The sequence below is a fragment of the Epithele typhae genome (assembly GCF_022376455.1).
Source record: "Epithele typhae strain CBS 203.58 chromosome Unknown BXZ73scaffold_50, whole genome shotgun sequence".
Lineage (NCBI taxonomy): Eukaryota > Fungi > Basidiomycota > Agaricomycetes > Polyporales > Epitheliaceae > Epithele > Epithele typhae.
Window position 1 is genome coordinate 196,534 of NW_025954241.1, and position 10,640 is coordinate 207,173.

At 59.2% G+C, this 10,640-nt stretch overlaps 4 protein-coding genes across 4 annotated transcripts; 1 reads left to right on the forward strand and 3 right to left on the reverse strand.

Annotated features, from left to right (window-relative positions):
- Window positions 1-92: 92 nt before the first annotated feature.
- Window positions 93-2,218, forward strand: BXZ73DRAFT_51678 (DNase I-like protein; the record flags this gene model as incomplete). The annotated part of the gene is made up of 5 exons (XM_048020678.1): window positions 93-116; window positions 167-198; window positions 255-322; window positions 388-1,026; window positions 1,080-2,218. The coding sequence occupies 5 exons, from the start codon at window positions 93-95 to the stop codon at window positions 2,216-2,218; spliced, it is 1,902 nt and encodes a 633-aa protein (XP_047874868.1).
- A 206-nt stretch (window positions 2,219-2,424) lies between these two features.
- Window positions 2,425-5,006, reverse strand: BXZ73DRAFT_51680 (kinesin-domain-containing protein; the record flags this gene model as incomplete). Its single annotated transcript, XM_048020679.1, has 7 exons — window positions 2,425-2,484; window positions 2,538-2,657; window positions 2,712-3,176; window positions 3,227-3,340; window positions 3,389-3,532; window positions 3,591-4,470; window positions 4,690-5,006. The coding sequence occupies 7 exons, from the start codon at window positions 5,004-5,006 to the stop codon at window positions 2,425-2,427; spliced, it is 2,100 nt and encodes a 699-aa protein (XP_047874869.1).
- A 748-nt stretch (window positions 5,007-5,754) lies between these two features.
- BXZ73DRAFT_104346 (uncharacterized protein) lies at window positions 5,755-7,641 on the reverse strand (the record flags this gene model as incomplete). Its single annotated transcript, XM_048015852.1, has 1 exon — window positions 5,755-7,641. The coding sequence occupies one exon, from the start codon at window positions 7,639-7,641 to the stop codon at window positions 5,755-5,757; it is 1,887 nt and encodes a 628-aa protein (XP_047874870.1).
- Window positions 7,642-8,296: 655 nt separating this feature from the next.
- BXZ73DRAFT_104347 (uncharacterized protein) lies at window positions 8,297-10,090 on the reverse strand (the record flags this gene model as incomplete). Its single annotated transcript, XM_048015853.1, has 5 exons — window positions 8,297-8,734; window positions 8,788-8,862; window positions 8,923-9,180; window positions 9,242-9,955; window positions 10,010-10,090. 5 exons carry the CDS (start codon window positions 10,088-10,090, stop codon window positions 8,297-8,299), a joined length of 1,566 nt encoding a protein of 521 aa, XP_047874871.1.
- Between the last annotated feature and the right edge of the window lie 550 nt (window positions 10,091-10,640).

Here is a 10,640-nt window from a genome sequence, read left to right on the forward strand (position 1 = left end):
TCGAGCGACGTCAATTCTGAGCTAGCAAGACGAGAACAGGTGGATTAGTCGGCTAGTTTGCGTAGCGAATGTAGGAGTGTGGACAACTTTTCATGCGAATTCTGTCTTGGAACATAGTAAGCTCCATATTCTATTTGACATCAGGGCCGCGGTTTATATGTAGTAGAATGGTATTAGGACCCTCCCCCAGTATCACCCGTGAGTCTCATCTCGAATGCAATTGGGTGCATACATCCCGCTCATGGCTGTGCTAGATGGAACACGTTCAAGTCGTGCGACGGCATACTGGAGGAGCTCAAAGCCGACATTATCTGCTTTCAAGGTACGATCTTCAGCACCGATCACGAAAGAGCGCCCTGACATGGACCTCGCGTGGCCACTGTCCAGAGATGAAGTCATCGCGAGCGACGCTCCCGCGTGACGTGGGCGTGCCCGACCCATACCACGCTCTACTCTCCTTCCCCACGAATAAAGGCGGGTACAGTGGAGTCGCAGTGTATACCGACTCGCGCAAGGTCGTACCTTTGAAAGCCGAGGAGGGCCTCTCGGGCAGGCTCCAACCGAAGCCGCCGCTCTCGGAGGAAGAGCGAATATCACCCTCATACCCCTATCCGCACAGCATGGACCTCTTCGCGGATGAAAACGGCGGAGTGCCCTCCTCGTTCGACAACCTCGACAGCGAGGGCCGCGGCCTCGTCGTCGACTTCGGGCTCTTCGTTCTTATCAACGTCTATTGCCCCAACGAGACTTCAGACGCACGCCTGTCGTTCAAGATGAACTACCACCTGCTGTTGCAGGAGCGAGTCCGCAAGTTGGTGGAGGAGGAGCATCGGGAGGTCATCGTCCTCGGCGATATCAATTCGTGCGCGGCGCCTATCGACTCAGCCGAAGGCCAGTTGCCTAGTGTGAGCGAAAACTTCTATGTGCACCCCGCGAGAGCGTGGTTTCACAAGTGGCTTAGTCCTAATGGACCTATGACGGACATTATCCGCGAGCTGCATCCGACACGCAAGGGCATGTATACCTGTACGTTCCTCATCACCACCTCTCCTCTTCCAGTCTCACTTTGGCACCGTCAGGTTGGAATAACAAACTTCAGGGACGCGAGACAAACTACGGTGCTCGAATAGACTATATCCTCGTCACCAAGGGGCTCCTCCCATGGATTTCCGGAGGCGACATCCAGCCTTCGCTCAAAGGCTCAGACCACTGCCCAATATATATCGACCTGCACGAGCAGATCACTCTCGACTCGGGAGAAGTCCTGACGTTGCGCGACGCCATGAAGCAGCACGCGGACCTCAAAGAACCCCCTCGGCTTGTCGCAAAGTTCTGGCCCGAGTTCGCTGGGAAGCAGACCGTGCTCTCCGCGTTCTTCGGCAAACAAGTCGTCTCAACCACAGCGAAGACGGATCCCAGCCCCACCCCGCCCCTCTCACAGTCCCCGTCGTCCTCGCAGACCCCAGCACCCACCGCCTCCAGCGCGTCTCCCACCCCCGCCCCCGCCCCCGCCCCCGCCCTGCGTACACAGCCCGCCGAGCCCCCAGCGAAGAAGTTCAAGCCGTCACAGACGACGCGCGCGATCTCCGCCCCGTCGGTGAGCAAGCGCAAGCCCGCCGCGCTCGCCGCGAGCTCCTCCGCGCCGACGAAGAAGCGGAAGCAGGGCATGGGCCAGGCAAGCCTCGCGTCCTTCTTCGCCAAGCCCCCCGCCTCGAGCTCGAAGCACTCCCCATCGCAGTCGCAGTCTCACTCGCAACCCGAGGTGATCCAGGTCGACGACAGTGACGACGACCGCCCCGCGTCCTCCCAGCCCCAGCTGCCGCCTGCAGACGACGACACGGACCAGCTCGACGCAGACCGCCGCCTCGCCTGCGAGCTCGCCGCCGACTCCTCGCCGTCCTCCCAGTCGTCGTCACAAACACCAGGCGCCGGCGCCGACAAAGACGCGTGGTCGGCGCTTTTCGCGAAGGTGCCCCCGCCGCTGTGCACGGTGCACCATGAGCCCGCACGGCTCTGGACGGTGAACAAGCAGGGCCCGAACAAGGGCAAGCGCTTCTACCTGTGCGCGCGCCCGGTCGGGCCTGGGTTCGACAAGGGCCGGGGGGAGCGGCTGCGGGAGGAGGTCGACCCGCAGTATCGGTGCAGCTACTTCAAGTGGGCGAGCGAGGTGCGGAGGGAGGCGTTGAAGGAGAAAGGCACGGGGAAGGGGAAGGGGTAGTAATTTAGAGAGGAGCGGGGGACGTTGGATCCGCACTTCGCTTGCTGTCTCACCATCATTATAGCGATGTAGTGTAATCTCGAGCTTGTATACAACGGCGAAACAACGTACACATGGAGAGCGATGTGACATGCAAGGAAGAGTCCGAAATAGAAGAGATTGCCAGCAAAGTCTCGCAACAACAACGAAATGAGTATGCAATAAAGTTACGCCGTCTGGTTCGTTTTCGCCTGCTTCTTCGCCGTGCCGATAGCCGTGTTGTTGACCTGGAGAAAACCGTGAGCAAGACGCAAGGAGAGCGCTAACAACAGGCACGGACCTTCGTCGCAAAGCGGAGAGAACAGAGAGACTCGTTGAGGTGGGTGGCCAGTGGTGAGAGGTTGAGGAACATGAGCGTCTTCGAGTTCCCGCTCAGTGAGTTTTGGAGGAGATACGTGAGCTGCAATCTCTGCGTCAGCACTATCCGAGGGTACCAAGACAACACTGCGCGCACCTTGGAGTTCCGGTACGGGATGTGCTTGTCCCCCTTCCCCTCGCCTTTCTCGCCCAGTGCAGCGATCACGTCTCCGAGCGCGCTCAGGCTCTTGTTGATGCTCTGCGTCTCCTTCAGGCGGTCCTTGTCCGCGCCGGCACCGCTCTTCTCGAGGCGCTCCGAGCCGGCGAGGTCGACGAGGTTGAGGCTGCCCTCGCACGACTCGCCCGTGAGCGCGTTCTCGCCGCGGATCCGGAGGGTGAAGACAGAGTGCGAGCGCGAGGAGCGCTCGTTCATGAGTGTCGCCGCGACCGTGCGGCGGCCCTGGGCGACGGAGAGCAGGGTGCGGACCTGCGAGGGGGAGGAGAGTTTGACGACATTGACGTCGGTGACCGTCGTCCGCCCAGTCTTCGTGTCATGTTTGATGTCGTGCTTCTTCTTGTCGAACTCGCCCTTGCCGAGGAGGTCGTTGATCGTCTCGTTGTACTGGAGGGGGCGGTGAGCTGGTAGCAGGAGGGGACGAACGGACGACGTACGATCTCAAGGAACTGGCCTTCCATCTTGTACTGCCATCCCTTCGTCTTGAGCTCCTCGGCAACTCGGAAGACTTGCTCAACTGCTCTTGGGATCATACCAGCTGCGGCTTCGGACTGTGGGCAGGTCAACGAGGGCTGAAGAGAAAGAAAGAAACTACTTACAGAACCACCCTCCATCGTAAAGGACTTGCCAGATCCGGTTTGACCGTACGCGAAGACGCACACGTTGTATCCATCGGTGCAACTCTGAGCCAGTTGAGAGATCTCTTCGAATACCTCTCCCTGTGTGGAGTGAGGTTCGAAGACCTAGATAATGTCGAGTGTCAGATATGTCTGAAATTTCTCAGAAAGCAAGAGCACTCACCCTGTCGAAAGAGAACTGCCACTCTTCCTTGCGCTCCTGTCCTGTTGCACTTTCGCTCGACGCCTTGACAACGATCTCCTTGTGGTCCAGCCTGTCCGGGTAGGCCAATTGGGCCATCGCTTCCTCGCGGAGATCCGCCTCCTTCTCCGGGTCTGGACTGGCAGTTCCCTCAAAGTCGACGTCCGACGACGTAGACGCAACCAGGGTCGCAGGGAGGATGTCTGAGCGGAGGACAGGCCGCACGCGGCAGAACACCCGGATGTTCCCCTTGAGCTCCTGGACCATGTTGTGCAGCTTCCTCCGCACGCTCTCGCCCTCGCGCGCCTCCCGCTCGAGCTCCTCGACGCGCTTCGTCGCGCGTTCGAGCTGCACCGCAAGGTCCGCGCGCGAGCCCGCCGTGCGGTTGTACTCGGCCTGGAACGCCGCCTTCTCCGCTTGCATCGCGCCGATCTGCGCCGTGAGGGAGAGCTGCGCCGTCGCCTGCTGGGACACGGTCGCCTTGAGGCCCTTGACCGTCTCGCGCTCGCGCTCGAGGTCGCTCTGGGCGAGCCGGAGGTCCTCGTTCAGCTCCCGGAGCTCGCGGTCCTTCTTGCGGAGGTCGGCCTGGAGCTCCGAGATCTCGCGCTCGTGCCGCTGCCGGAGCGCGTTGAGCTCGTCCGAGGCGATGTAGAGCTCGTTGCGCTGCGCGATCTCCTGTGTCCGGGAGCTGGTGAGCTCGCGGGAGAGGGCCTCGTGCGAGGCCTGGAGGTCGGAGCGTTTGGCGCGCTCTTGGGCGAGGTCGGCGTTGAAGCGAGCGGCGTCGGCGGCTTGCGCTGCTTGTATGCCAGCGATTTGTTCTTGTATCGATTGAAGTTGGTCTCCTTGAACGTTTGCCCGGGTGCTGCAAGAAATCGGTCAGCCCATCGAAGATGAACAAGGAGAGGGAGCGCGAGGAGTTGAAGTGGTCGGCAGTATGTATAAAAAGACCAAATGTGAATCAACATTGCATATACCCCACTGAAGCGGACACGGACACCTCATGCACCCAATGCTGCCACCCACCGGCAAATAAATCGCACCCTCGGCCCACTCCAACCACTGTCACGAATCGAACACTCACCTGCCAATTCTCGATGTCGGCCTCGCAGGTGGCCTTACAGGTGCAGTCTTCGGTGGTGCACTGGTTGACCTGGTCCTTCTCGTCGAGGCCACGGTCGTCGAAGAAGTCAGCGGGGGCGCCCTCGGCTTCGTGAGAGGCGGGGGACCCTTCCCTAGCTTGGACGCGGCCGTGCCATTGGGCAGCGCCTTGACCGGTCGGAGCGGCTGATTGGCGTTCGGGCCCTCCGCAATGGCTGCGAGCTTGCGCGGTTGGAGGTCGAGACCGATGTTCTCCTGCGCCTTGCGCTTGAGCGAGTTTGAGGTGCCGGCGGGGGGCATCGTCTGGGTTGTGGTGGCGGCGTTGGCGGCGTCGGCAGTTTGAGAGACGGAGTTTGAGGCAAAGAGTGTCGAGCGGATCGTGATGGACGGTGCTGAGAGCTGACCAGGGCGGTCTGGTGAGGAGGAGCGCAACCGTGGGAGGCGGGACATGGCGGCTCGTTAGCGAGATCTGAGGCAGCGGGAGCGCCTTCAAACCAACCAGGCCCGCGAGCGCCCGTGTATCCAGTCGCGTCTGTCATGTGACCGTTCCAATCTCCTGCTGTTAACTGCTAGAACGCAGTTCACTTCCCAGTCCCTGGTATAACATATGCTTCTTATCTTGGATGCCTAAAGTATGCTGTGATGTCCAAGATGCAGGACCGATCTCCAAGAAGTCGTGTAGAATACTCGACAGCGGATACACGGGGAGACAACGAATCAAGGGCCTACACAATTTTGCTCCCGTAGGTCCTCCATACACCAGTTACCCTTGATCTCGAGCCATCCACACACCCTCTCACTAGAACCCCCCATACCTGTCCAGGTAGTCTTGCGCGCCGCCTTGGAATTCGAGCATGTTTAAGTCTGGGAACCTGTCTGCCAGTCTGGGCGCGACGCGAGCGGCAGATGCCCACAAGAGGGGCAAACACGAATTGCATCGCGGGCGAGCGCTGGTGTGCGTATAGTGCCTGGGATCGTCCTATGAGTTTACGCATGGAGACGTCGATCATAGAATCCATACAAACAATCATGACACCTACCAGTATTCTTACAGCTGTTCCGTCCGCTGCGCCAGGGTAGCCCGCAGCTCCTTCTGACACAAAATCCAATCATACTTCGCCTCCAGCCGCTTCTCCACCTCCACCTCCACCGCGACCGCGAGGACCCTGAACTTGTGGTACAGATCCCGCCACTCTCCGCACTCGTCCTCCACCGACACCCTCTGGTGGCTGAACGGCCCGACCGTCCTCCAGCGCGACGTCGCCGGGTCGGGCTCCGGCTCATCGTCCCAGTGGTCCCAGAGCGCCGCGAGCTCCACCCCGTCTCCCCCATCGTACGAATAATCCCTGGAGGAGTGACACAAGACGGACAGTAGCATCCACCGGTGGACACGAAGTGTCCGGTACGTCCTTTCCCACGCCTGCGAAACCTCGAGGCTCAAGTGACTGAAGCGCGGGACCCCGCGCGCGTTCCGTGCGCGGCACAGACGATACAGCGCCCAGAGCACAGGGTAGGGGCCGAGCGTGGTGCGCCGCCACGGGGCTTTGTAGTAGACGCCGAGTTTGCGGAGAGAGGTAGCGCAAGATGGGGGAGCGTCCGGGTCGCTGGCGAGCGAGCATAAGGCCTCTAGAGCCTGGAGACTAGACAGCGTGCACCGGCCGAAGGAGAGCGAGCGCATGCATGGGAACGCGGTGAAGATGCGTCGCCACAGTTCCAAGGGGATGCCTTGATCTGGCATTGGGGTCGTGATGCAAAGTTCTGTCAAGGGAAGATCCGCCTTCAAATCGCACAACGACACGAAGGGGCAGAGCAGGTATGGTCCTTCGTCTCGACTGAAGCCGCTTAAGGAGCTGGTGAGGCCCAGGATGAAAGTGGCCCTGGCGGGAGAACTTGCCATCCCTGTACTAGAGTAGCCCGTGCTGCTGACTGAAAGCCTTTTCACCTTCGAAAGAAAGGCTTGGCGAACCCCGGAAGGCAGCACAGCGTCGATATCGATCAGGGGGTCGTCGTTTTCTCGAAAGAGGGGAATATGGATGGTGAGGCTGTGAAGAGAGTCTCCGCATTTCAGGGCGCGGAGGAACGGAAGAGCGAACTCCCGAGGGGCTTGCAGACATAGATTCTGGAGATGAAGGAGCTGAACTGCTTCGACGGCATCGCCAATATCTTCATCCTCCATGGTAGGTATGATGGAAGAAACAAGCAGATCGTGGGTATACTCCACCAGGATACGGAGACTTCGGAGGCGCTCTGTATGCCTGAGAAGGAAAAGCAGGGATCTGAGTGCTGGACCGGCTGTGTTATCTATGTTACTCGAACGCTCGGTGAGCTTGAGAGTGGTGAGCTGGGACCAAGCGCTGGGCGTCGATGGCAAGACAATACCGGGGGAGCATTGGAGCCTGTAAAGCGGAGGATGGAGTATGGCAGAGAGCTTCAATACGGGTATGGGAGTCTCTGGCTCTAGCCCAACCCCCTCGTACAATTCCAATCTCGTTGGCTTGATGTTGATCGCCCGCAGAGCTGGAAGTGGGATGGTGAAGAGAGGCTCCAACGAGCTGAGATCGCGGATATAGAAGTCTCTGCATGTGGAGATAGATCGAATTCTGTCGGCATGCTGGAGGAGGAGGGGCATGGCCAAGACGTTCAATTCGGCGCGATCGTTCATGAAGAGGTCGACAGTGCACGAGGCGGAGCGCTCAAATAGGAGGCGGAGCACGTCGAGGTCCTTCTTGACCGCGATACTTCTCCAAAGGGATGGGGCTTGAAGACCTATGTCGCGCCAGAGCCGACAAACGAGCATGAGTTTGACCCACTCCATTTTGGCATGCAGAGAGTACTTGAGGTTCCATCCTGAGTGCATGGCCAGTCCGGTGAGAGCGAAGATCTCGACTATCACGTCTACAGGAACGCGATGGACGGCTGGCGAAGGAGTATCCATGTCAGCTGCAGCAGGCAATCAGTATGCCATCAATCATATGTAAGCAGGAATGAACTCACAACTGGGGGTCGTCGCTGCGGGTTGTGGTCCAGTGTATGTTGTGGTTCAAGGAAGGGTTGGCAGGCTCTGGAGCGCCCGTCGTGTTTCGATTGTTACGAGCGCTGTATAGGGGCTTCGCCGCAAACGCCCAACTCCATGAGCGCTTGAGCAAGGATAACGAAATGCGCGTCATCGTAACAACTCTTGAACAACTCACACAGACGTACACAGAACTGCATCTTCGCATTACAAACAAGGACGATATACATCACTATATGCGCAACTTCCGGAACACAGACCCAGGGAGGGCTTCGTTCGTCAGTGGTACGTACGTAGCAGAGCGGGCGCGAGCAACGGGCAGAGCTACAACAGACGGCACGACGTGCGACAGCCGGACGGGACACAGCAGAACTCGACAGGACGCGACGGAGCACGGCACAACAAAACGGAACACAACAGAAACGAGAGCTAGAACGAAATCGGTCTGGGCCTCTGAGACACACAGGCCAGATCCGCGAGGCGCGACGGTGCGATCGGCGGGGACCGACGCGCCGCACCTCGAATCACATATCCACTCCAAAGTCCATGACACGACGACCGGATCCATGTCGAACGCTCAAGCGGCGCCGGGAGACTTGCGGTCCTTGCGCTTGCGCTCGGGACTCGCGGCAGGGGTCTTGGTCGCCCTCCGCCTCTTGCTGGGCCCAGCAACCGGGGAGTCCGCCTGCTGCATCCCGCTGGGGCTCCCGGCCGGGGAAGCGTCGAGGCTGGGGCTGGTCTTGCGCTTCTTGTCCTTCTTGTCCATATGGCGACGAACGGAATCGTAGCTCTGGCCCTCCAGATCCTTCCGAATCACAGGGGGCAAGAAGGTAAAGTTGTGGACGGGAGCAGGTGCGGTAGGAGGCCGCGGCGGTGGCGATGGCGAGTGTTCGACATCAACGGGAGAGATCCCTGGGGCGGGTGAGAGCGAGAGCGAAGGCTGTGAAACAAGGATTCGCGGAGGAAGCAGCTGCGGTGGCAGGAGTCGAATGCATGAAGGCCCTTCGTGCATAAACTGTCGAGAGCACTTGGTCAGTAAATGTTCACGCAGGAAAGGGAAGAACATACTTCGCATTGCAGACGCTGATCGTGCGGGTCGAGCGAGTAGTTTGCCCGCATCGCGGCCCAGGGGAAGTCTAGTCCCTGAGTGTAAGCATGCTTGTCAGTAACCACGCCTTGCACATCCAAGCGACGAGCACGCACCATGTTCCAATGGGCATCCAAACTGCCATCATGCTGGGATGAGCGTTCGTGCGCCACCGAACCTGCACCGCCGGCGACATCTCCTTCGATCCTTTCCAAGTTTGCACGAATTGTCCCGCGGTAAGGAGTCTTGGGTACCTCTTCGACGCGTTGCCCGAGGTTCTCCGCGGGAGTTGCGACTTGACCACAGTAGGTCTCGACACTGAGCGCTTGTGTCCACCGCTGAGCGCTTGCGGCGAGCGGCTGGTCAACACCCGGCTGGAAATTGCACCAGTGATCAGGACGTCGATAATAAGATGATAGTAACAAGAGAACGTACCAAGGTGAAGATGCGCGCGTCCTTCGAATCGAACTGCGGCTTGGAAGACCCCCCGGCTCTGCCCTTGCCCTTGCCCTTGGCCAAGCCTTCAGCGGGGATTTCTTCGGCGGTGTCATAGGACCTGAACGGAGCGGGGACCTCGAGATAACGCGGCTGATATGAAGACGAACCCGGGGCATCGCAGCGGGGGTTCCAACGGAAACGGGGGGAAGTCGACCGCTTCCGATCTTGCGCACCGTCAAGGGTGACACCGGCGACGTTCACAGGCTCGTCAAGGCCATAACCAGGAGTTCCACCAGTGTTCCCGCCGTCGGTGTTCGGTGTACCGTATGGTGAAGAGGATGCGAGGGTTAGAGCAGGAAGGTTGAAGAAGAAGTCGGGGATCGGGAGGGTTGGGAGGGTTGAGTGGCGCGGGGTCGTTGAGGGGGATTGAGCAACGATGCCTTCGAAAGGAGACGACGAATTGAACGCGGAGGGAATATAGATGCCCTGGAACTCGTAATTCGAGGCATTGTTTTGGCGAGGCGAAAGATAGCCGACGTTCAATGGACAAAAGGCGGTCGCATTGCCGAGCGCATCCATTGGCGCGTTGCCGTCAACGATCCCGAACAACGTTGCCCCATTCTGGTCGAGAGGGTCATCCGGAGCTTGTTGAGGCGTTCTGTGGGAATGAGGATGCTCCACGCAGTCGTACGAAGGAGTCGTGGTGGTGACCTTGTGTCCGGTATAAAGATGCGCCCATATTAGAGTATAAAGCAAGGGACTTACGAGATCATTTGAAGCACCGAGAGAAGAATTCGAGCCGGAGGCAGAAACGATACAGTTCCCTTGTGACGACGGATACGACATTGTGTCCGATGAGGCGAACAGAGCGAGAAAGAGGGAGGGCGGTGTGCGCGCGCGCCTCTGGCGCCGTAGGAGGTAAACTTCAGCGCCTACATTCTGAACCCAGCAACAGCACAATCGAATTCCGAGACCATAAGGGCTCAATTTATTGGCCCTCAACGGCCCGAGGCGAGAGAGCGCTGCCACGAGGACGGCATGAAGCGCACGACGGCACGTGAGTTGTACGTTGACTGCCGTCACCTGCAACTCAAGCCGTATCTCAGCCTGGCCGTGAATCCAGTGTATCTGGAAGGCGCCTTGAACTCTCAAGGCGGACGATGGAGCGTTCATACCACGAAGGTGTGATGTCGTTGGACAGCGGCTTCTGTGAAACCCTCAAGCTAAACGTTGAGAGACGGCCAGTTAGCTCGGGACCCATATGCGCTGTGGAAGGCATAGGGATGGCCTAGTAGAAGAAAATGTGACTGTCAGTCGAGGATGGATGTGTTATGCAGACTCACTCTAGTTGAGCGTTTGGCCGCTGACTAATCCAACGTCCAGCAAACGTGTGGCG